This window comes from Salarias fasciatus, chromosome 9 (genome assembly GCF_902148845.1).
Source record: "Salarias fasciatus chromosome 9, fSalaFa1.1, whole genome shotgun sequence".
Lineage (NCBI taxonomy): Eukaryota > Metazoa > Chordata > Actinopteri > Blenniiformes > Blenniidae > Salarias > Salarias fasciatus.
Genome location: NC_043753.1, coordinates 14103531 through 14128020, shown reverse-complemented (window position 1 = coordinate 14128020; position 24490 = coordinate 14103531). Strand labels below are relative to the sequence as shown.

The following is a 24490-nucleotide window of genomic DNA, read 5'->3' as shown; positions in this document are numbered from 1 at the left end:
TTCCAAGTCCAGTCAAAAGAACCTAGACAAGAAAATACAGTTTACAAAACTGTGCATAAATGTACTCTGAAATTTACAGGCAAGGCCAGGGAAGAAGTGAGGGTTCATGCTATGATGAATTTAAACTTGATTATTCATATTATTTATAAATTGTCAAACATGTAGAAGATACAAAAGTTTCAGATTTCTTTTCTGAAGCTTGACTCAATTCAGTTGAAGCGATGTGCTTTTTAAAGTGTTTTATGTCATTAGCCATTTTTTGTAGCGATCACTTGGAAGAAAATGTTTTCAACCCATTTCTATTGACTCATCAGGTTTTGCACAAAATACTGGAACCACATTTCTGTCAAGCATAACAGCTCTGATTTCACATGTGACTAGATCAGTATTGTCCTTCCTGAGCACGTGCACCCGCGTGAGTGTGTGACAGGCAACAGCGTTAACATCTTCATCCTCTGTTCTATTCTAAGTTTGACTGACAGGCATGTGGGAACGCGCTTCTTGATAATTCTTTGGATATCAATCCTATTCACCCTGATAATGACATTTCATTGCTGGAAAGCTAATATACTTACACATTGTAGCGGCGATGAGCATGACAGGGGGCTAAGTATTTCTCAATGATGTTGCCCGAGAGTGACAGCAGCAGAATGTGCTTGGAGTAATAGAAAGAGGTAAATATGAAGATGGAAGGGGCACATCCAAACAGCCACTCCTATTGTCAGTGGACAGACATCAAAGCTGCAGTAATTGAAATTCCCCATTTTGTGTTTTCATTTTCACCCCTCTCTGCGTCGCTCTGGCAACTTTGATCCCATTCATCTAGATATCCATTTGGACTGAACTCAACTTGAATCATAAAAAAATGAATGAGGCTGAGCTGGAAGTGGCGGCGTTTGTTACAATCCATTGGAATTCATGTCTCCCCCTCCTGCCCCCCGCCTTTCCCTCTCCCCCGCTTCTTTGATGCCGTCTAGGTTAAGCCTGTGAAATGTAGTGCTGGGTAATAACTCCATTGCATTGATTATTAGCCTTCACAATAGAGGCAAGCCTCCTCTGTCTGAGCATTGTCCCATAGTGGGAGCCTGGTGTAACTTAATGTGGCATGAAAATAGCTCCCCAATTTTCCTTCGTGCAGCCTTTCTCCGAACTGCCCTGTTCCACCCTGCGGAAGCCTGCGGCCTTCACTGTTTCACTCCCTCTCACCCGACGTTGGCTCCCGACTCTCAGAGCATCCCTACTACCCATTCAGTCGTGACGTTCCTCGGGCTCAGATGTGACTGCATGTGTGTCCACATGCGCGCGGTCCGTACAGGTTCATGTCAGCAGGGAGCAAGAGGGGAATATGAAAGCCTGGCGAGAGGTAGCGGGGGTTACAAAGTGAGATGTACGGGGAAAAGAAGAAACCCGAGACTTATCGGGGAGCAGGTGGAGGTTCTTTGATTTATACTTGGTGGATTTTTAACGTGAAATCAATTTGGCTTTGAGGAGGAGTGAGGCTACCGTGTGCCACAGAAATTAATGTCCTCATCTGAAAGGATAAGGAAGGGTTGATCTTCGAGGACAGACGAGAACGGACAGCGGACGGCAAAACCACAAGGACAAGAAGACTTTGGTCATAACGGAGCGGCATGACAATCATGCTATATCAACAGCCAGTCAAGAAATGCTGTGAATTTAAAAAGCAAGGTGTGTTTTCAGTGTTGTTGAGTTATTCCACTCATTAAAAAGATGTATGAAGTATCGGACATGGCTGCAACAGGAAAAGCATATTGCAAATAGAGCTCCATTCAGAAGCCACTGCTTAAATGCACTGTACACACATAAAGCCTGCACTGTATTTCCTCTGAATTTCCCATGCTTCGAAGGTGCAATTATGCTGCTGTCCTTAAATCAACCTTTCCGGGTTCTTTGTTCCTGAAATGATCACTGGTTAGCTTCCCGCTTGAACTGAAACTTCACTTCTCTAAGAAACCAAAACAGTTCACCCAAGACTCTTGATATAAAAAAATAAAAATAAAAAAAAAAGAGTTTGACTATTTACTGAATATTTGAATTTTATATTGGGAGAATATACAGTACATACGGTGATCAAATTATGGCTGTAGATTTCTGTAGAGTAACCATGACAATGGCTGAAGATGAGTTACAAGGAATAAAAGCAAAAATCAAGTTTTCGAAGGTATTGTTTGCCTACTGATTTGACTCAAATATGCGCACCTCTCGTTTTTTATTCCCCCCGCTGTCAAATTCTGTTGCATCCACAAGCTAAGCAGGAAAAAATAATTCAAAAGTGAAGTCAGGAATCCTCCCCCACAGCAAGGCGTTCACTACCATTTGGCATGGGTGTTATCTTAGCTTATTTACACCTGTTTGAAATGGCAGGATGTTTCAGTTTGAGCCTTGCCAAAACTCGTTTCGCAAGGCTGGAAGGTGCTGTTTCACACAACTGAAAGTATGAAATTTAACTTTGTTTTGATTATCAACGTACCAGTCCTGTATGACCCTCATTCAACACAATAGGCTTTGAGCAGGTGTCACATTAAGGAATGTAGGTGTCTGAAAAGCAATGTAAACTTTTAGTGAAAGGATAGAAATCTAGTTTTGGGAGATATTTTGCAATCTCAAGCAGCTTCTTCAGTGAAGAGCAGAATTCCTGGTTTACTGACAGAACTTGAGCTTGTCCTTGCTGTGAAGGTGCTCGAGAGCAAAGTGTCGGTGCTCAGTAAGGTGTTTGAGTATTGTTAATCAACCAGCATGCTGCACTTCTTCCACTCCATGTCCGGCCCTTTCACCCCGTTTCAGCTTGACAGTGATTGACATGGACAAATGCAACTAACGGTAGGTTCATATAGATCACTCTCTGTCGCACACACACACTCATATGCACACATAACACACCATAAGGCACCCTGTCAGGTATTGAATACTCAATGCTGCAGAGCAGAGCAGAAGTCTTGGTTATTCATGTGTGATAGTGCTGCTGCAGAGGACCCAGCTGGCTCCCACAGAGCTACGTCAGTGAAGGCTGGGTGTGTGTGTGTGTGTGTGTGTGTGTGTGTGTGTGTGTGTGTGTGTACACCTGTCAGTTTGAACAAATTCACTCACCTGTGACGTCCTCATTCTGTCTCCCTGTAAGCCGTCACTGAGAGTGCTTTTCTCAAAGGTCTGAGCAACACACACACACACACACACACACACACACACACACACACACACACACACACACACACACACACAGTCATATCAGCTATGGGCAGGTGCTGAGATCACTGACTTCTAAATAAGATTTCACCAATGGGACTTTAACTGTAGGGCCCTGACATGTATTTTGACTATAGGTAATGAATGCTCTTGCCTGTTCGCAGTGTTGTAGGCTTCTGCATGCATGTCTGAGAGCAAAGAAGGCAAGGAGTAGAAAGTGCAGTCACAAAAGTATGAGAGGGATGGACAGATGAGCGGGATGCAGAGCTCTCTGTGTACTGGAGTTGTGCAGTTTCTACCAGGCAGTTACTCTTCTTTCTTTCTGGGACATCACGAGCTGAGCTTTGTTGAAGTGACAGTGATGATGAATCCTGCAGGACACAAACTCCCACGTGAACAACTGGAAGCGCCACACTGATGGAGTGAGGCTGCATTCTTCCATCTAGTGGAATGCATTAGAGTGTGGACCCACATATGTGTGGGTCCACACTCTAATGCATGATGTGCACAATGATCGGCAGAGCTATATGTGTATATACACACAGACGTTAGGTTCCACTAAGAGGTGGTAATAAATGCCACAGGAGGAATGTGTTTGCATTTTATTTTAGCTGTGCTTCTACCACCTTCACTGACTCACACTGATCTCTCCAGCTGAAAAATGCTACACTCAGTGCATGTTTTTAACATAATTACGAGCATTTTAGCTTAGATAACATGCTATAGGAAATTCTCATTCAATTTAACCACTTAGTTATTTGTGCAAATTTAGTGAGGGGTAATTCTGCTAATGATGAATAATCCCCAAATTTCAGTTTTATTCCATTTCTAGTAGACTCTCTGCCAATTTGATCCTCGCATGCACAGGGAGAACATGCAAAATCATACCTGAACCAAGGATGTTCTCACAGAAGAGAAGAATAACTCATTGACTCAAAGAAATAATGTCACTGGTGCCATTAAAAATGAACTGTTTACCAATTTGCCTTGTCAGAAGCGAGTTAAGTCCAAAGGCTCTGAGTCCACATTGCAGTTTATCTTTTGACCAGCAGACTGCATCCTGCCCTGTGACTGAACTCCTGGCCTTTTGATTGGCTGTCAACACCCTCCACTGAGACTCATGTCTTGGCAACAGATTCTTTCGCTTTGAGGACAAACGCGACCCTGACCACCTCCTCTGCCAAAAGCCATTGCTCATCAGCAGCATGCGTGTGTTCAGTGAAACTTGGCGGCGTGCGGCAGCATCACTCGCCTCCTAAAATATGCTTATTTATTAAAATAGTCATTACTTTTTCTGTGTATGTTTTCCAGGAATAACTTGATTAACTACAAGCACGGAAAGATGGTTTGATCAACTGCAATTCTGATCTGATCTTTTGGGTAACTTATGATCTTTTAGATGTACCGACTGACCAACATCACTGCAGACAGGTCGTAATAGGTTACATTGGAAGTTGCTGCTGTAAATTTATGTATAAATACCAAGTTCACAATACCAGACAGCATCGGTTTGAACAAATGCTCAGAGATACTTTCGTGATATACATTTTAGTACATATAAGTATGAATATCAATAACAATAGATTTGTGTCATTAAACTGTTAGCATTGAATTTATTTTTCTTGAACAGGATCACTGAGTTCACACTCTTTGCAAACACACTGGCACGCCAGCCAATTATTGAGTGTAAACCAATTGTGTGAAGACAGAGAGAAAGTGACCACAGAGGTCACACACATGCACCAAATGCTGTCTCTGTTGCCTTCATCCTCATCCTGGCTGTCACTTTGCTTCGAGAAGAAACTCAGTGGTGTGATCTGTAAACATCCAACTAAACGACACAGGATCATTACTTCATTAATTATTTGTTTCCAAGGCTGCGTAGGTGGACAGTTATGTGGTTATTTCATGCTGTTCTCTTTTGTGGCTTCTGCTTTTAATGAGTAACTCAAGAAATTTATGAATTTAAAGCCAGTTCTTCAATCCTTCTCCTCTTACTCTGTTTGGGGTTGCAGTAGCAGCATAGAGAGCAAAGAAGCCCAGACATCTCCATCCATCCATTGCAAATTCCTCCACCTCTTCTGGGGAGACCCCAAGCCATTGACTGAACCAGATATAATCTCTCCACCTGGTAAACCTCTAATAGGAGGTGACCAGGGGGCAGTCTAATCAGATGCTCCGCACCACCTCAACTGGCTCCTCTTCAAAGGGAGGAGTAGCAACTCGACTTTGAGTCTCTCCCAGATGGCAGAACTCCTCACTCGATCATGAAGAGTGACCCCCCCCCCCCCCCCCCCCCCCCCCCCTGTATCTGCGATGCTACTCTTTCTGTCATGACCCAAAGTTCATGACCATCGGTGAATGCGAGGATACAGACTCACCGGTAAAAAGAGAGCTTTGCCTTGCAGCTCAGGTTCATCTTCTCCACAACAGTATAGTACAGTCACTGTATAACTGCAGTCATCTGTCTCAATCTGGCCAATCTCAGAATCCCTCCTCCCATCACCCCTGAAAAAAACCCTCAAGATATGCAAACTCAGTCAAAGGAAAATGCCCCCCAGCCCCATACACAATATAATAATAATAATAATAATAATAATAATAATAATAATAATAATAATAATAATAATAATAATAATAATAATAATAATAATTGGTGTAATAAAGATAACTTTAATGGAATAGTAAGAAAAAAAAAATCCAAAGAATGTACAAAACTATTATTGCTGCTGCTGCTGCTGTTTCCAAAGCTCAGCTCTGCACTGCCTTTCCACAGATCCGTGCGTATTACGTCATCGCGCTCCTTACGGCTTCGCGTGACGTCAGCACGCACCGTTTCCAAACAATACTCAGGAAAAAGCCACGTTGACGATCGCCACTGAAGAGTAGTCCCCAATTTGAGGCAGAATAAAGTCGGAGTTTGCGAGTGAGACGCCTCGCTTCCTTCCCGCAGCAGACTCCGGGTCCGAGCAGCCATGTCGTCGCCCCCGAAGGAGAAAGTGGAAACCAAAGGCGGACATCCCCCAGCAGGTACTGCTCCCTGTGCTGTTGTGTTGCTTTAAAGCCTCTTACCAACCTGGAGGCCTTTTGTTTCTGCACAGTCTCGCACCAAAAGTCACATGATTATGATTAATACTTATGCAATCCTTCAACTGGCAGCTGCTCCTGAGTATTCAATGTCTCCAGATTGCTTTGCAGTGCAGTGTGGTCTCTTTTTTTTCTCCCTCTCTCTCCCTCTCTCTCTCTCTCTGTGTTTCACACATTTCCTTACTTCCTGATTCGTGTGTGATTTTGCACCATCATGTGAGTCGGTGGTGTTGTACTGGGTACTAACCGCTGTGCTACAGTGTAATGGATGTCGCTACAATGTTGCAGTTAATGGCAGCTGGGTGGTAGTGACGTGGAGGTCAGAGGCTGCAGAAGAGAAAGAAAGAGAGAGAAAAAAACCCCAACAGATAAGGTGTACGTGGACATGAGCTCGGTGTGGCAGGCCACTGGGCCACAGCAGCTGCAGAGCCGATAGCAGGGCACGATAACAAATGCCCCTCGCACCCAACCTGTGATCACCAGGAGGCTTGCTGCACTGCCACTGTTTGACAAGCAGGCAGGGTGTTAATGGGGGATGTGTGAGCACTGGGAAGCCTTGACATGCTTGTTTTTTTTTGTTTTTTTTTTGTCATGAAACAGCGCCTCAGCAGTAGAGACAGGGGTCAAGGTACAAAACAGCTGTCCTGCAGCTGCTGACTATGTGACATGCTCAAGGAAGCTTCTGCATGAAGGCAGTTTTTTTACCCAATGTGTCTCAATTAAAGAAAACAACCAGTGACTTTATTGTGGTCTGAAGTCAACTTAATTGTTTATTACCTCATTGATGATTATAATACACTAAACATGACTGTGTGTGTGTGTGTGTGTGTGTGTGTGTGTGTTGCAGTGAAAGCAGGAGGGATGAGGATAGTGCAGAAGCACCAGCCAGCTCCCGCCCCAGAACCACCCCAGAAAGAGGACGAGGAGTTTGTCAGCAGCAGGTAACAAACATGAATGGATAGTTTGCTTTATCAAACATTAAAAACGCCCGAAACGTTTCATATTTCAGGACTATTTTACATATTCTATGAGTGCTTATATTTAAAGTAACAGCACACCTCACTCTGTCATGGAGTTGATTAAAAATCTCATTCATGACACAACTGCATTCGCATAGCTGAAGGTGTAGTGCCACATACACCAAAAACAGAGAAGAAGACACGAAGCCGACATATGGAAATGAAAAAACAGATGATGTGTGTCGTTCGCACTGTGAAAGAGGAGGAGCAGAAGATTTTGATGTAAAAGTCGTAAACTGGTTGCTAACTTCAGCAGCACAAACACAACTCTGTAACCCGCCATGGTTGTTTTGTTGCATTTATTTACTGAGATCTTTAACTGGATTGCTCATGGCAGAAGGAAACTTAAGGCAAAGTTTGCATTTTTTTTGCCAGCAAATTAACATTAGGTTAAAATCCATACTGTGATAATGTGAGGATGATTTAACACAGATATTCATGCAGAAATCGCACAGCCTATAAACAAAATGCTTTTTCCGGTATTCATCTGAAGAGAATCATTGTGGAAAAATCACCAAGTTGAACTTTTTTTTAAAGTAAAATTAAACAATAGAAGTGCGGAATCCCCTTGTAGTTTTTCTGCTAAAGCAAAGGTAAATTAAGTTTCAGTTGCTTATGGGTTACTGTTCTCTCATTGTACCGATCTGTCTCATCTTAGGTCAAGCATATGAATGTTGCGCCTCAACTGAATTGAGTTTTGACTGCATTGGGGAATCTCGTGTCTATACATCGTCTTCAGACGGCATTTCTGCAACATGCAACTGTCGCCATTTATTTGCAAACGACACGCCCTAAAGACTGGCAAGCAAGCTAATTACCAGCTTCTATATTTCTATACGGCTCCTCTGTAGGCACTTCTGCTGCAGACTTTTTGTGTCCTGTTGCCGGCTAATTCACTAAACAGCATAATTAGTGTGTAATTACAGCATTAACTTGAACAGCCCATGCAGCGGTCGCTATTGGTTTGCTATAAACAGACTTGGTTTACTCTATTTCCAAGCTACAGTAACTGTTTCTTTCCATGTTAGGATGGCCGTCTTTGGTTGCATGAACGCTTTGTTCACACTGATGTACCTTTCTGCAGCAGAGGTGGCGCACGTTTCTCCCTGCGCTATACTCTGTGTGTCCACTTCTACACCCACATATGTCTACTCCATATTCATGAGGACCCGTCAGCCATGCACACACGTCGGTACAGGTGGCACATTCACACCGCGCGTGTGTGTGCGTGTGTGTGTTAATAGGAGGTGATAAATGGGTAGCGACAAGCAGAACACAGCAGTGAGCAGGGTTCAAGAACATTGCCAACTGTCAAAATTTTTTTTTTCTGCGTGTGTACTTTCTCCATGCGGTCTTACATATGGACCGTATCTCGCATTCTTCTCATCCGCCGCGATTTTTGTTTGAGCGTTTTCTTGTATGTCAGAGCAGGAATAGTATCGAGTCTGTCAGCAGCAATAAATCATTCTCTTTTGTTCCTCATTCCTTTGTGCAGTGATGAGCTGCCGTAATAGACGGAACATTAAAATGAAAAGAGAGGTCAAGCAGATAACACAAGTACAAAAACATCACGCAGACTCTGCTCCTTCTGACTCAAGACGAAAAAAAAATGTGGTATCAATGGTCGCAGACGCAGACACTTGCGTGATGGTCATTTCAGTCTTTACAAGCACAATTTTGGAATGTTAATCCTGAGAATAAAAATTCTGATGGTCTTTAGAACAGACCCGGAGCTGAAAGTAACAATTACTTTCTTTTGTAGTTGAGCTAATAAGTTTTTAAACAGTCACTATATCATCTTTTGACAGAACAAAATTTCAAAATGACCCCTGTAACTCAACGTTTGGTCAACATTTGAATAAGCTTGCTGGACACTACGCTGTGTGCACCATTTCATTCTAATCAGCTAACCACGTTAAAGCAAACCAGTTCATTTTGATATGAAGACATGATCAGGAAGACCTGCTGAGATTCAAAATGAAAGTTACATATTATTTAGTGAACTTCGAACATGCCAGATAGAGTGATCCAGGCAGAAACAGCACAGATATTTGTTTTCTTGGAATTCTCATATAGCCATCTCAAGGTTTTACAACAAAAGGTAAAGAAATTTGATGATCGACAGTTTTCCAGGTGAAGATAATTTGCTGAGGTCAGAGGAGAAGGACCAGACTTCTTTTAATAACCACGTGTTCGAGCAGAGCTTTGCAGAAAGTCCAGTCTGAACACGTCAAACTGCAATGACAGACCACAACGGGTACAACTGTGGTTTGCTAAAACATAGTGTAGCGTTGGACAGTAAACAACTGCCTGGTCTGAGTCTACCTTTCTGCTGCAACTTTAACATCGGTAGGTCAGAATGTTACATGAACAATTCATAGAAGTGGATTAATCCCACCTTGAATCAACAGTTCAGTCGCTTGGTGGTCATGTATTTGGACATTTGGATTTACTTGATTTGCTTCTACATACCACCAAATGCTGCACAAAGCTAGAAAACAGTGTCCCATTGTTCAAAATAAGCAACCGTGTCATACAGTAGCAGGGAGGTTACAGTCAGTCTTAGCAGATTTGCTTTCAGCTTTTTTCTCCAGCATGCCTGCTGCTTCTCTAGCCTCCTTCACACGACCCGAGTCCCTGTAACTCCTTCCCTAAGACGCTCACGTCCACGCCGATGGGGGATCCTCCAGTGTACACAGAAAGCACCAACCCCATGCTTAGCCGCTGGGTTTGCGAGCGCATTTAACAGCTTGCGCGCTGAAGCTTGCTCAAATATTTACAAATGAACAAGGAGGGAGTCACTGCTGCTTTTGAGGTCACTGTCAAGACATTTTCTTAGGTCTAGTAGCCTGACATTCTGCTTTAATATCAGGCATTGCAACTCATGTAAAAGTCACAAGTTGCATCTTTATGTGAGCCAAGTCAGCAGGGTCACCGAGGGTTCAGCGGTTCAGTTGTTGGTATTCATGACATGTCGTGTATTTTTGTTTTTAGAGCTTGCAGCATAAGAAGAGGGTTCATTATCTGGGCTGCTCAAATAATGTACACCAATGTTACAGTTTAATCACACAGGACCTTCATTCTGAATCCGCCCGTAGCTTGACAAACACCTCATGACTCCGCTGGGTAAATGCAGGATAATCTCTGTGGGAAATGTTTATCTTTGCCGAAAAGTCACCTGTCAGCGTATCCACAAGGAGGGAGTAGCTTCGATCTATCAGGCCGTACAGTCGGCGTGACGCCTCGCTCCGGCCCGCTCTGTCTGTCCCTCTCTGTGTCACGCTGATGGACGTCTAGCAGGTGGCTACTGGGTAAATTTCGCATTAGTAGCAGCCAGCGAAGCGTTGTAGTCAGGGGAACACCTGCCGCACCCAATCTACCCGTGATGGACAGATGGGACAGAGCGAGAGAGGGAGAGAGAGATAGGCTTCTCGAATTATGGCAACCAGGAGAGGATTATTATGGTTTGGAGTATGAGAGGAGGTATGGCAATGTAAAGATTTGTAAAAGTACAGGTAAGGGAGGAGAAAAAATGGTGAGAATAACTGCAAACCGAAGGCTAATATAGAGCTGCACGATAGATCACAAATTTCTTATCGGGATTAAACGTGATTAAAAGTTAACAAACAGTTTTTTGTCTGATCCACTGCTGGTACTAATTTTCAATAAGTTGGATGAAAATTGCAGTTGAAGCAGCAGAAGCTGCCCGTCAGCGAGTCGGTTTTCTAAAAGCATCGTGATGAAACGTGCAGGCCTGGCAGGTGAGAGGTGTTTTCACCCGAGTGAAAATGCAGAGTTAGAAAAACAGGAGGAGAACATGTGCTTCTATCACCACTCGCCGTGATGATCCTCATTAAAGTCAACGTGAACAGCTCACACATCATCAGCTACACGCGCGGTGATCATCTGCCGCTGTGTTTTCGGTGGAAGGTGGCATGGGCCTCGGAAACGGGAGCGGGCGCCGCACGCCTGACTAAGTTCCCGCGCGCGCACACACTACAGGCAGGGACTGTGGTGAAATGTGCAGTAAGCTGACAGCTCGCGGTGAAAGTTGAGAAGAGAGCGAAAGGAGGCGGAGGAGAGGCAACAGGCATCAGTTTCTATGGCAACCACCACCTCGCCCACGGACACAAACTTCTTGCTCTGCTGAAGCAGAGAGAGATGGGTGGGGCAGACGCAGCAGTGGCTTTTAAGCTAAAGACAAAGAGGCAAATGCCACACAAACGGAATAATGAACAATCCGCCATTTGACTCATTAGTGAGGATTTGCTGTCTGCAGCTCCCTCAATCTTCTTCCCCCCCTCTCTTTCCCGTAACTCTTCCCCACACCTTACACAAGGCAACCCCTCTCCAAGATCTCATAAAGCTCTCTACTGCCCCCTGGAGAATCCCTCTGCCTCCAAATGCAGCCACGCTCCCCCTGGACACACAAAGCCAGAGCAGAGATCTCCGAGTGTGTGGATTCCCCTTCCCTCTCCCTCTCTGCCCTTTTCTCTTTCCTTCAGATGGAGCAGATAAAAAGCTGTGTTAGTCGCATAATCTGGAGGCTAATGCTATTGTGTTGGACCTCGATCGAGGTTCCAGCGCTTGTAGTCATGCAGTTTTGCTAATCCACGATTTAAAGTCCTAAATGTTGGTTTCTTATCTATTTATCAGGCGTGACTAAAACCTGCCGTTCATCTCAGTAGCCTGGCACTTCCACGGTATCTGTGTTTACTCAGTCAGGTGAAAAGCTCGTGCACGCTTCTGCTTTCTGACAAATTTCAAACTTTTTTTTTTTTCTCCCTACTTTTGAAGGAATCAAAAGCTTGTCTACTCGGACAGGCTTCCCATCCTCACTCCTGCCTGTCTGTCTAGACATTTCTTATCTGTCTCTCTCGCCTTGACGCTCAAATCCCGGTAACACGAGGCAAAGTTTGATGCTAACACGCCTCAAGTGCACGCACTGACTGCTGCCTTCATCTTCTGAATTTTTTCTAATACACCTCATCTCACGTTGCCGCTTTGTTTTCACGATTTCAGAGTTTAGCCGCAGATTGCAGGATGACGTTAGGTTTTCAGTAGAATAGAAGCATGTGACAACCCAGCGTGAGGCGCCGAGCAGCCCACGCTGTCGCAGTATGTGAATTCACATCCAACTGAGCCTCCCTATTCGCCCCAAACTCGCTGCGCTCCGACGCTCCGTATCTTGAACGTACGCTGAATGCGAGGCACCGTCGCATGTCCCCGTGACATTGCATCAAATTCAAGTTCAGTGCTGAGTTGGGGTTCATACAAAGATAATCACAACGCGGTGTGCACCAACTGTCTGCATTTGTCCTTCGGAAGAAAACAACTCAACAGACTTGTTTATATTCAACAGATGCATCTAAGCATAATCTTACAGCGAGGGCCGTATCAGACGCTCGCCAGTCTTCTGTTCAGGGAGAAGCCGGTCACGCTTGTCCAACGTCACGATACGATGGCGGCTGTTTATTTCAGACGTGGCCGACCTGTCGGGTTTAAGACGCTCGGCTAAGATGAGCTGATGTCAGCTCGCCGTGGGCTTTCTTATACGGTCATCGGCTTCAGACACAGCGGCAGCTTTTGAGGCTGGGGTCAAATTACAGTGATGTGGTGATCAGATTGATCCCGTCTTTCCACCCGTGGACCATATTTTTTACACATTTGTCTATTTCTTCCCCATTTGGTCCTCAGGTAACCTTAAAACATCCAGATCAGTATTCCGCCGACTCCATCAGCGAAGCGTTGAACTCAACAATGAACGCCCGTGGTCCTAATGTTGCCATGCTGCCGTTAATTGCATTGCTAATTAAGAACCTCTCAACCTTACATTTCGACAAGTGGCTAACCAGGAATAATTATTGAAATTCAACATATCCAAGCATTAATTTAATAGCTAGGTGTGAATATTCTCATTAAGATCAGAAGCAGAGGGCGGATGGGTGCCGGGACGTAGATTTCCGGAATTGAGCTTAAGCAGATGTGCTGAAAATCTATATCTCCTAGTTGACCATGATTAAAGGAGTTGTGCATGGATGCATCTCCAAATATTTAAAAATGAAATAGCAGATGCTTTAAATGAGAGGAAATCCCAAGCGTTCACATTTTTGATTGCTGAGGCTGCAGTTTGCAGTCCGGGTCAGAGACGTTTCATCTCGCAGACATATTTATGCTGTTAATGAGGTGAGCTGTGAGTCGGAGCTGTAGGTAAATGTCTTTGAATGGAGTTCTGAAGGTGGCTAACACAACTGTACTCTTTAGCCGGGAGTGACGATGCCGTAAAATTAGACGGCACTCGTTTGTCATGTCAAGGTCGATACTCGCCTCGGGTTGCGCATTCCTCCTCCTCCTCATTTCTCCCCCCTGCATCCATCCCTTCCCTTCCCTTTATGTGTGAGTGAGCGCCTGCCTCCCTTTTTACCTCCTCCTCTTTCACTCTGCTCTAAAAGTCTGTTATTATGTTGGTATTTCTCTTCCCGGTTCTCCCTGCCCTTCCACTCCTCCGTCTCCTTGTCCCGCCCGCCCTGCCTTCGCCCCCTGGTCTCCGCCTCGTCCTCACTTCATTTTCCCCTTCTTTCCTAAAGCTTTTCCCCTCATCATCATCCTTCTCCTTCACTCTCTTTTCTCGTAGTTTTAGCTTTCGCTGGCCTCCCTCCTCCTCCTCCTCCTCCTCCTCCTCGCCGCTCGTGCTTTCCGCCCAGACGCTGTGAGCCCCAGTGTTTGGCCAGAATGAATGGGAGCTATTTAAGCTGCTGGCAGGTCCATCCGATGTGTGTGTGTATGTGTGTGTGTGCGCGTGCGAGCGTGTGTGTGTTTAAGCGCTCCTCCACAGAAAGTAATACTGTGGGTGTTGTGTTTTAACAACTCGCGATGTTCATATTTTGATGTCGTGTCACTTTAAGGGAGATTTGATGGAGCCAGATAGGTAAATGTTGGCATAAACTCTGCAGAAAGCTGTGATCCTGTCCAACACACAAGATACACTTAGTAAACTGTGTGTGAACTACCCCCAAATAATTCTTTTTTAAAATCTCTCCTCTTCTTTCTGTTTTTTTTTTTTAGTCCACCAAAGGTCCCCGTGGTTGTGTCTGGAGTGATTACAAAGGTAAGGCACACACACACACACACACACACACACACACACACACACACACACACAGACCACCAATAGTGTTAAGTTAAGCGTTATAAGGTGGTTTATATCTGGGACAGGAGCTCTACAGGGAGCAATAGAGGCTCAATGCTCATGAAGAACAAAAGAAAAATGGAAGAAAAGCAGAGGATTAGGGGGGGAAAAGGCCTGAAATATTGGAGGGAGAAAATAGATGAACTAAAGGTTTAAGATTTTTTTATTGCTTGTTTGGAAATATGGTAAAGATCGGGGTTGCCAACTTTCAACTTCAGCTTGGAGTGAGCTTCATTTTGCAGGTGAGGGCCGCATCATAGACACAAACATACTATTAGCTGGAATCTAAACAGTTTATTCAGAACCATCCTGGTCACAGTCAGCTGGGTGTTCGATGGATGTTGGTTCATTATTTGAGAACTACTGGTCAAGAATTTTTCATTTTTTTATTTTTTTTTTTGGCTTTACTTTTGACTTATATAACAAATGATACCGACTGTTATGAACAAAATGCTGCTCCTACAAAACCGAGCAATATCCATTACTTCTGTAATCCTTAGATAAAGCTACGCAGCAGAATTTAAAGCAAGAGTGTATAAACAGTAATAAACATAAACAAACAGCAGAGTTTGAAGTGTCTCGGAAACTTGTGAACGACTGGAGAAGAGCGAAGAGCTGTTACTCCGATGGAAAATACAAAGAAAGCTAATCGTGGGCGATAATTAAAGGGTCAGAGCTGAATAAAGAAATTCACAGTTCCACACCAAGTGTTTCTAGACATGAAAAATTAATTACGGCTTATATGTGTTTAAGCTACTGAAGTTATACTCAGGTGTAACTTATACCATGGTTATGCCTGTACCAAAAACTGGTACAGTTTAGAGTTGATAACACTGGCAGCCCTGGTTAAGATCCTACATCTTCAAAAGTGGTGTTTACTGTCCCATGTTGACTGCAGAGCAAGTTATGGCACGACATAAAAAACTTAGGGAGGGGTTTACTGCTAGAGTTGGGATTGTGGAGTGTGATTGTGATAATGTCTGGGAACAGTTTGTGTTTTTGAATTTCTTTCTGACTGTATGTCATTGTATGTGTTAAATATAAGAGTGTGTCCTTGGCTCTCTGGATGACGTCGCTGGTACCCAGCTCTCTGTCTGTGTGTGTGTGTGTGTGTGTGTATATGTGCGTGTGTGTCAGACCTAGCAGATTGTTTGCGGAAGATTGCTGTGATATCAGAAGGTGGCAGGCATCCCATTTATCCCCCGATCCTCCTCTAGCCTTTCCATTCGCCCCCTATCACTGCCATCAAACCCAGAGGCTAGCGGTGCACAAAGCCTCAGAAAAGCCTTTTAGGAGCTAAGTGAAACACTTCAGTGTGTGTGTGTGTGTGTGTGTTTGTGGATGCCTGTGTGTGGAGCATGAGGCCTACTGGGATTTTTTTTTTTTTTTTTTTTTTTTGGAAAAAATAAGACATCTCCTGGCTATGTGCTTTACATTTTTCCTCAATGGGAGACTGTGACTGCGAGATGCTTCTTTCTAACAAAACGAGAAAACTTGAGGGAGTGAAGCATCAACTGCGCCGCCACTTCAAGCATAGAATCGATCTGAAGAGAATCACAGACGATTAACATGACGCTCTCTCATGTCCAGAGTGGTTTTCGAGGTCGCACGCACCTCATTCATTTACCAGACGTCACCAGAAAGACCTGTTCTATAGAGAAACGCCATTATCGTCATGTCAAGGCAAAGGCCGCTGCTGTTAGAAAGAGTCTTTCACAGGCTGTGAAAGGAAGGGAATTTGTTTTGATGGTTTTATTCATAAATTCTAAGAATAATTATATGTTGAACTGAGCGTTCTCGGGCTCATTTGTATTTTCTGTGCCCACTGAAACGTCGGTGTACGGACGCGTTGGTGGATTGATTGGCCAACGGTCACTCAGGGGGCTGTGAACGTACCAGCCAAATACCAAGAATAAGAGCAGAGTTCATTTTATTTTCGTAAGTTTCTAGGACAAGTATAGAAATAAGGACATATTGATTGAGGAGTGTGGAAAGATATGTTTGTGGGGATCTGTAAGCATACCTAACAAAGACTTTCAAAGACCATACTTTTAATGTAGCTATAATTTGCTCTTAGTGTTATTTTTAGTACGACCAGAGAACATGTTTGATTCTTTGTATTGAAATAATCCAAAAACAGTCATACAAGAATCACATTTAAAAAAGCAACGTAAAGTTCATTTTGTCCTTTAAAATTTGTTGCTATTTTCCTGTTGCCATGAGAAAATCTTGAATTGATTCTACGAATGTAAAGATGATATTCAACATATTAGTCCCCCAATCTGACGGCGAGGGAGGAAACATCCTTTGAAACCCACCCTGACATCTTGTTCACAGCGTGGCGCAGTAATGCGGCTAATTTGTTCCATTCCCTCCCGTACCTCTGCATCAGCAGCGAGCAAGATAGTCGAGGAAAGAAGCTTTGCGCCTCAGAAGAGAGAGAAAGGGCAATTGGAGGTCAGCTCCAATCCACATCCCTCGCAGTTCGCCGCGGAATTGGCTTTAAATGAAAGAAACGTACGCGCTGTATATGTTTTGTGCCCACCTACACGCGCACGCACATACACACACACACACACACACACACACACACACGCACACACAGGAGAATGAGCTGCACAGCCGCCACATACTGTAAAAAAACCAACATACAGAGGGAGGATTAGGGTCAAGCGAGGATGAGGTCGGCGAGTAAAGTTCAGGGAGACGGCACTATGTTGGAAGCGTGTTGATTAAACCGGTTATATAACTTCATCCGTGTGAGCAACCCAAGGAATCAGAATAACCATGAACCATGCGGAAGGATATGATACCCATGATGCTGCAGGAACGGCCGCGCACACCAACATCTGGACAAAAAGCGGCGGCCGGCGTCAGCAGAACTCGGCTAAGTGCTAAAATCCCAAGTATTTCAGAATTAAAAGGAGGTAATCCACTTACTCATGCTTACCGCAGTATAACGTGCGCTCGCCGTGCGCTTTCATGCCGTCTCTGGGCGCTTGATTCCTCGGCATCAATCAAACTCGCCACCCGCTGTCCACCTGTATGCGAAACCTGCTTTTCACGTCCGCTTTCACCTGCCGAGAAATTTTCCTCGAGACACAAGAAACGGCGCAGAAGGTCAAAACGGGTAAATTATTGAGGAGCGAGAAGCCACGCGGTGGAAAGGCTGAGAAGGACGGATCGCTGCGAAAGAGAGGAGGGAAGGAGCCCCAGCATGTTTTGTTGCAAGTTGAGGATTAAAATTCTGCGAGCGATCAAATTCCTGCTTTGATCCGATTTAGGAACAAATCTGTTTATGGGCATTTTTCTTGGAATAATAGATTGAGGTTGCAGATGGGTGCAGCACACTGTATCCTTCATGAACTTTGCGGATTTCCTCATTGTTATTGTGATTATCAGAGGGGAAGGATTTACAAGGCCGTAGAGTGAACTACTATACTTGGAAGCAAATGAGAAAACAGTTTCCTGTTAAGTTTGGACAAACACACAAGCTTATTATTTCTGATAATAATACTAGGAGATTTTACAGTTTTACCTTGCCTGCAGAGAATTGTAGACAAAAAACAAGTAGTGGTTTAAATCTTCTTTAAACATTTTTTATGGTCTTTACAGGTGAAACTATAAAATGTAACTGTGCTCACCATTTCTTTGTATTAGTTTGCGCATGTATCAGTATCCAATTTCAGCTATTCCCCATCTGTCAGGAAAATAGATAAATGAGAATGGGACAGCTCAATGAAAGGAGCCTGACCATATTTAGCTTTGCCTTCAAATGTTTTCGTGCTTCACAGGCAGTTGGTCGCGCGGGAACGGCAGCTGTTCCGTCTCCACCGGAGTGTTCGCTTGCTTTTTGATGATTGCGTGCTTTGAAAACAATAAAGACGGAAAGGTGTCCCGTCTCCGTGTTCCGCATCAAAATAAAGAAAGCTAAGGTCTTCTTACAGGTTTAGCTCGGCCGGCGTTCAAGCTCGTGTGCTTTTTTTTTTTTTTTTTTTTTTTGCTTTTTCCGTGCGAGTGCAGCTCCTCCCTTTTGTGCTTACAAGGTATTGACTGGCTGTGTTCTGCTCAGGGCGATAAGGACTTCACCCCGGCGGCCGCCCAGGTGGCCCACCAGAAGCCCCAGCCGAGCATTCCCAAGCACGCCCCTGCGATGCAGATCAACCAGCACATCAACCAGCCCCGCAAGTGAGCCAGGCGGCCTTCTGCAGCGGCTACGCTAACTCCACCGGCTGGCCTTCCCCACGGAACACAGGAAATGAAGATTTTTTTTTCCTTCTTTTTTTTTTTGTTTTTTTCCTCCCACCAGGCGCAGATCTTTAAATAATGATTCGAGTAAATTTTGTTTGGATTTGGTTAACTGTCTACACAGCCATCCCGAAGTCCTTGTCTTTATGCCACATGCTGCTCAGGTGCTGCACTCTGCGTTCAGCCCTTTAAGGTCCTCTCCGTTCAAGGGGTTGTTTGGCAATCGTAAAGTCTTAAGGCGGTGTAGTCAGGGTCAGGCGCTTCTAAAACGGTTCATTCTCCAAGAACATTTATCGTCTTACAAATTCAGATCTGAGTCTGTTGGGGGGGGGGGAAATCCTCACGACGACAAATCAATCACAGCTACCTATCGATCAGACCAACCAATCACCTCACAGTGACGAGTCCAGGCTCCAGCCTCCTACCTTCAACCTTCTCAAACCAAAAGAGGACAAAAACAATCAAACTTCACCACAAACAAAGGACCACAGAAAGCAACTTTTAAACTGAATCAGCTTCGCACGGAGCTAAAAGTGCAACCTGGAAAGTATTAACCAATCAAAACACACATCAATGAGGGAATTAGCAACTCTGACAAGCATTCCTACTCACTCAGTTTATCACGTTAAGACTGAAATGTCATCAAGGGAGAGAGAGAGGTTGTGTTTGACCACACAGTAAAGTGTACATATATTTACCGCAAACAGGAATTTGCACGTCTTTAATATTTCAGAAATTATAGCCTTTCTCTCTGCAATTATTGCCGTCTCTACTCAAATCGCCACTTTATGCATGCCGGGCAGTGACTGAGAAAACAGAAATAAAACGCTTGCTTTTGGGTTCTTGCAAAAAAAAAAAAACTAAAAAAAAAAACCCAGTCAGCTTTCATCGGTTTCTTCCAGTGTCTCTGTTCCACTGAGGAGACTTACCTTTCTCTGACTCAGCTGGAATGATATCTACCCATCCCTGGCAGTGTTCAGTACGTTTTATTCTGCAGGCTCGACCCGTTCCACATGTACCAGCAGTGCCTCATCGCTTAGAAAACAAATGTTTTTAGGCTCATTTGCTTCACGAGGATTTACATTTTCATCAGCGACGCAATGGGACAACAGCCAAAAAAATGTACACGATGCTTTGTGTTTGCGTTAACATTCACCCGAACGTCACAGGGGAGGTAATTATAAGGTGAACAAAGCGTCGCAGAGAAGCAGCTCAGGAAAATAAAAGCGGGGGACAATATCTGTCAGATGCAGGTAAAAGCGGAAACGTACAAAAACAGTGATTTCTACATTCCAGACAAAAGGTTTGAGCAAAGTTGTCTGTCAAGTGCACAAAGGAACCAAAACACATTTATTTCCAGCAAGAATACTGGTATTTCTGGTCTAGATTGGCTTTTCAAAGAAAAAAAAAAAACATATCTAAACACACACACACACACACTCGTGCATCACCCTTTCCCTTAATCACCCATCCCCTTACACTCAAGTGTCATCACAACACTAATGTTCAGGTTTCCAGGAAAGAGCTTTTATCATGCCAAGAAGGAATAATTTCCACTGTTAATTTAAGTTTAAAAGAGTTGTATTTTTTGTTTACGCTTGGTTCTTTTTTCGTGAGTGAATTGTGCGAATTTGTAAAAATGGTTAGTCTCTGAGTGGACTTAGGTATCAGGTGTGGTTGTCATAGTAAATAAAGACGTATACTATCTGAAAAAGTGCTTTTTTCCTGGCTCTTTATTTGTGTGGTTGAAGCATGACTCTTGGGTTTAATAATGATGAAGTGTTAATGTGTTATACATGTGAAAAAAAAAGTTAGTGCTGCTTGATGGATGGCTTCCCGAACCTCACCTCCAGCATTTGGAGAATCCCGCGGTGAATTAGCGCCCTGCACCGAGGGACTCAGGATCAGGTGGTGTTCTGAAATGAAACCGAACCACATCTCCAAGAGCTGTCCGCCGTTTTTCCTTCGGCATGCACGCACGCGTGCACACGCCCAGCGTGCGCCAGGTGTTAGTGCATGTAATCCATCTTTACACAAGCATCTGCAGCCAGGTGTTCTGTCAGCTTATGTTAGCCCAATAAAGCAGCCAGTGCTGGCTTAGTTGGCGCAAGTCTCTGTCAGCAGGCTGAAGCTCCCCCATTAAAGCAGACAATCTCCTCGACTCTCCACGCCTGTATAGAGTTCTCTCCGTGTTTCCAGACCCCTCATCTCCTGCCATGCCTTGTTAGACTGGACGAAGACACGGCTAAAAATGTATTAGAGGAGCCAGAGTAAGTCTCACTGAAGAAGAGTAAACTTGGGGAACATTGGATCAACTGCCTTTTGAAATACCACCTTGTAAAGTAATGTGTTATTGTAATGCCACTAATTTTGATAATATCTCATTAGAAACTGATTATTTCGCTGATCCGATAATGTGGAAACAGTTGGAGAGCTGTGGTCTCTTCTTATCCAGTCACATGTTAACAAGTCATTCGAAGCTCTTGACTCCAGTGAAGAGAAGCTCTGGCTTTATTATAATAGATAATTGTAAATTCACTCAGTGGAAGCATGCACATAATGTATTAGCAGCCCTCAGTACATATTAGCTCAACATCATAATCTCTGTGCCGCTTGGTGAATATACTTGTAGCTTATTTTAGCCATTTTGTTTCCCCTTCTTTGATAAAGTTTCTTTGTTAATTCATGGTGTAACTCATAAGGTAAGAATATATACATTAGTTTTCAGTATGTTAAATGTAATTATGATGTTATAACTTTTCAATAGCATAATGAAATATTTCAGCCAATGTCATAGAAACATGTTGCCATTAACTTTGAAAATGTAAAAACTGCAGACAATTATATACTAATGTACAAACAAATGCATTTCTTTTAAATAGATTTTTTTTCTTCAGATTTTGTGCAATTAGTTCATCGACATTCGTGATGTTTAGTATTGTATTTTTTTAACTACTCTGTCGCATTATTGACCAGTAATTGTGTTATTAAATGGCTTACTAACACTTCTAAAATGCCCAGATCTGTTCTGCTGTTCCAGGTGTTTTGTTATTAGACATTAGTCCATTATTTGTAGCTACAATTTACCTTTTTTCTCATTCTCACTTCAAATGTTCAGAACTGGTTCTGGTGCCTCAAAATGACACACAGCAGCACTGGTGTGTGGGAGTGAGAATATTTAATTCAAATATCCTCATTGGCTTTTTTTTTTTCCTCCCTGACTTGGAAACTTTGTTTTATTGATTTCTTCCAAAAACCATAAACGGCCTTCCACATATCATTTAGAGCATATTAGCCTCGGTGCCCAGTCGTTTTCATTTAGAAGCACTTTATGATACTGTTCCTGAGTACACACCACCAGCTGTTGGCCATGTGGTCCTCAGGAACATAAAAAAAAAAAAAACTGGCTCCAGCTAGCTGGGCCCGGTCAGTTGTGTGACTGAGCCGATGCTACGCTCCAGTCAGCCAGGTCAGGGCGGTTTCGGGCTGGGGAGATTCGCTCAGGGTCATTCTGATAAGGCAGCTCGGCTAAAACCACCGAGTCACAGTGACATGTTGACTCAAAAACAAACCAGCAGATATCCCAACCTCTCTAATTCCTATATTCCATGGTTGGTATACTTCCAGCAAGTACACTGACAACGTTAGATGGAAAACTAACCTATTTTCGGAAGTGTCTCACAAAAAGTGCAGTGAGGTACTTTTTTCTTTTCTCGCCTTATCAAGTTAGTGATATCAAAACTCCTGGGAAAAGACTGTCTTTTCTGTAGAAAAGCTGCTCCCTGCCAAGTTCTCCTCACTTTTTTTCCTTCAGACCGCCACTTGAAGTTCATTTTCAGTTCACGCATTGTAGATAATTCTGATGCTGATTTAATTGTGAGACACGATCATTTATTCATTCTTTCAAGCTTCTGCAGATGGAATTCATTAGGAAGGACCTACTTTATCCTTGATTGCACCACAGTATCATTTCAGAGTAAGATTAAAAAGCTTTTTTTTTTTTTTTTTTTTTTTTTAGGAAAGAAATGAGAACTGTATAACTCTCACACCTTCAGTTCTTGCGAAATCAAAGAAAATGTAGAGAAATTAGTCGTGGGCACAGTATTTTTCAGCATGTATTGTTTATAAAAAAGACTTCAGCTCAACTCCAGTTGCATTGATGAATTTTTAAACGGGAAATGAAAAAATCCTTTTTATCATATATTGAAGATTTATATATTTTTGTTTTTGTGGTGACTATTTGAGAAGTGCTACATAAATATTTAACACGAAAAAGCAACAACATTGACATAGTTCTTTTGCAAGCATTGACTTTATCGTCTTCCCAACACAGAGGTCTGCTACCTGCGGCGGTGCAGATGCATGCTGCCTCTCTGCCACGGCTCCCTGCAGCTCTCACAGAATTGCATGTAGATTAAAAAGTTGTTTTCCTAAATATTTTATCAGGAGTTTTTAACAGTCCCGCCTCATGGGAAGAATATCCCAGAGTGTATTTGAGGATGGAAAGGTGCCTCAGATGGAATATTCCATCCACTGGTCTCAGGAAAATTGGGAGTTTTAATCATAAACTGTTTGGATTACGATTCAAAGAAATACATAATTCAGGCTATGGATGTTCTCTACCAAAGCCCACCAGCAGAGGGCCTCACAGAAGGATTCCCCCATTAACCTGACAGGCTTGACAGAAGCTGATCTCAAATCAGGTCAACCTGTCTCAGCCTGCAGCATCCCACAGCATGACATAATAGCTGTCATGCTATCAGCCCATATTGCCCCGTTTATTTTGCCACTCCTCCTGAATTCCAGGGAGAGATTTGGGTCGTGGAGCAGGGAGGAGGGAGAGAGAGAGAGAGAGAGAGAGAGAGAGAGAGAGAGAGAGGTGGAGGAGGGCAACAGGAGGAAAGTGGCAGGGAGAGGGGAAACGCTGACCGAGCCTGGGGAGCCTCATAATCTCAGGTTACGGTCTAAGCCAACAGCTGTTTGAGCTACAACCGTGACCTAAATATTATCTGATGCATTTAGGGCTAATAGATTTTCCCACTCCACTGTACCTGTTCACACTGGAGACACACTTCCTCCTCTGCATTGTGTTGGAGTCAACACCACTTACGCAAAGCTCAATATCAGAAAGTATCATCTCTGCGTTCCACTTCTACAAAATCCTGACTGACTGATGAAAAACTAACATATAAGGCCCCCACCTGCAAATGAATCTAGTTTTTTATTAATGGTCAGTAAACATTGGACGCCTCATAGCACACTGCATGAAACTGTGCTGCTAGCAAATAAAAAAGAAAAAAAAAAGTCATTTCCATATGGAACATTTCCTCGCGTTAATGTCGAATATGTTAATCCTGCAGCCAGTCGCAGTTTAAGTGCAGAGTTTGAGTAAATGTGCAGTTTGCTCATCTTTTGTCACGTCCAGATGACTTCCTCCGGGCAGCACCTCGCCGCTCTGCCACTCCGAAGCCAGTGAAGTTTATTTGAAGAAATGATGTGGCTGTGCGGCGCCCTTGTAACCCCTTAGCAACTCATCACCATGTATATTAGACACACACTCTTTGATAGCACTTAAGCTGCAATGGCCACGAGGAGTAAGGACCGTGAAATTGTGCTCTCAGAATTCCAGACAATGTTATATCACCGCCTCTCTCTCCACAGAACTGCCTAAGTTTAAATCACGGTTATTTTTCGGCCCATTATTTTCACTGTTTTAGCGTTAAAACGGGAAACTGACCCCTTC

At 43.6% G+C, this 24490-nt stretch overlaps 1 protein-coding gene across 1 annotated transcript; it reads left to right on the top strand.

Annotated features, from left to right (window-relative positions):
• The first annotated feature begins 6032 nt into the window (after positions 1 to 6032).
• dap (death-associated protein) lies at positions 6033 to 20317 on the top strand. Its single transcript, XM_030099693.1, has 4 exons — positions 6033 to 6234; positions 7139 to 7232; positions 14376 to 14418; positions 18572 to 20317. Exons 1-4 carry the CDS (start codon positions 6180 to 6182, stop codon positions 18689 to 18691), a joined length of 312 nt encoding a protein of 103 aa, XP_029955553.1. The 5' UTR covers positions 6033 to 6179; the 3' UTR covers positions 18692 to 20317.
• Positions 20318 to 24490: the final 4173 nt, after the last annotated feature.

Bases quoted from the DNA above. Each gene is read 5' to 3' on its own strand.
- dap (XM_030099693.1), top strand. From the start codon at position 6,180: ATGTCGTCGCCCCCGAAGGAGAAAGTGGAAACCAAAGGCGGACATCCC. The intron at 7,233-14,375 runs GTAACAAACATG...TTTTTTTTTTAG, and splicing joins GAGGAGTTTGTCAGCAGCAG to TCCACCAAAGGTCCCCGTGG. The intron at 14,419-18,571 runs GTAAGGCACACA...TGTTCTGCTCAG, and splicing joins TGTCTGGAGTGATTACAAAG to GGCGATAAGGACTTCACCCC.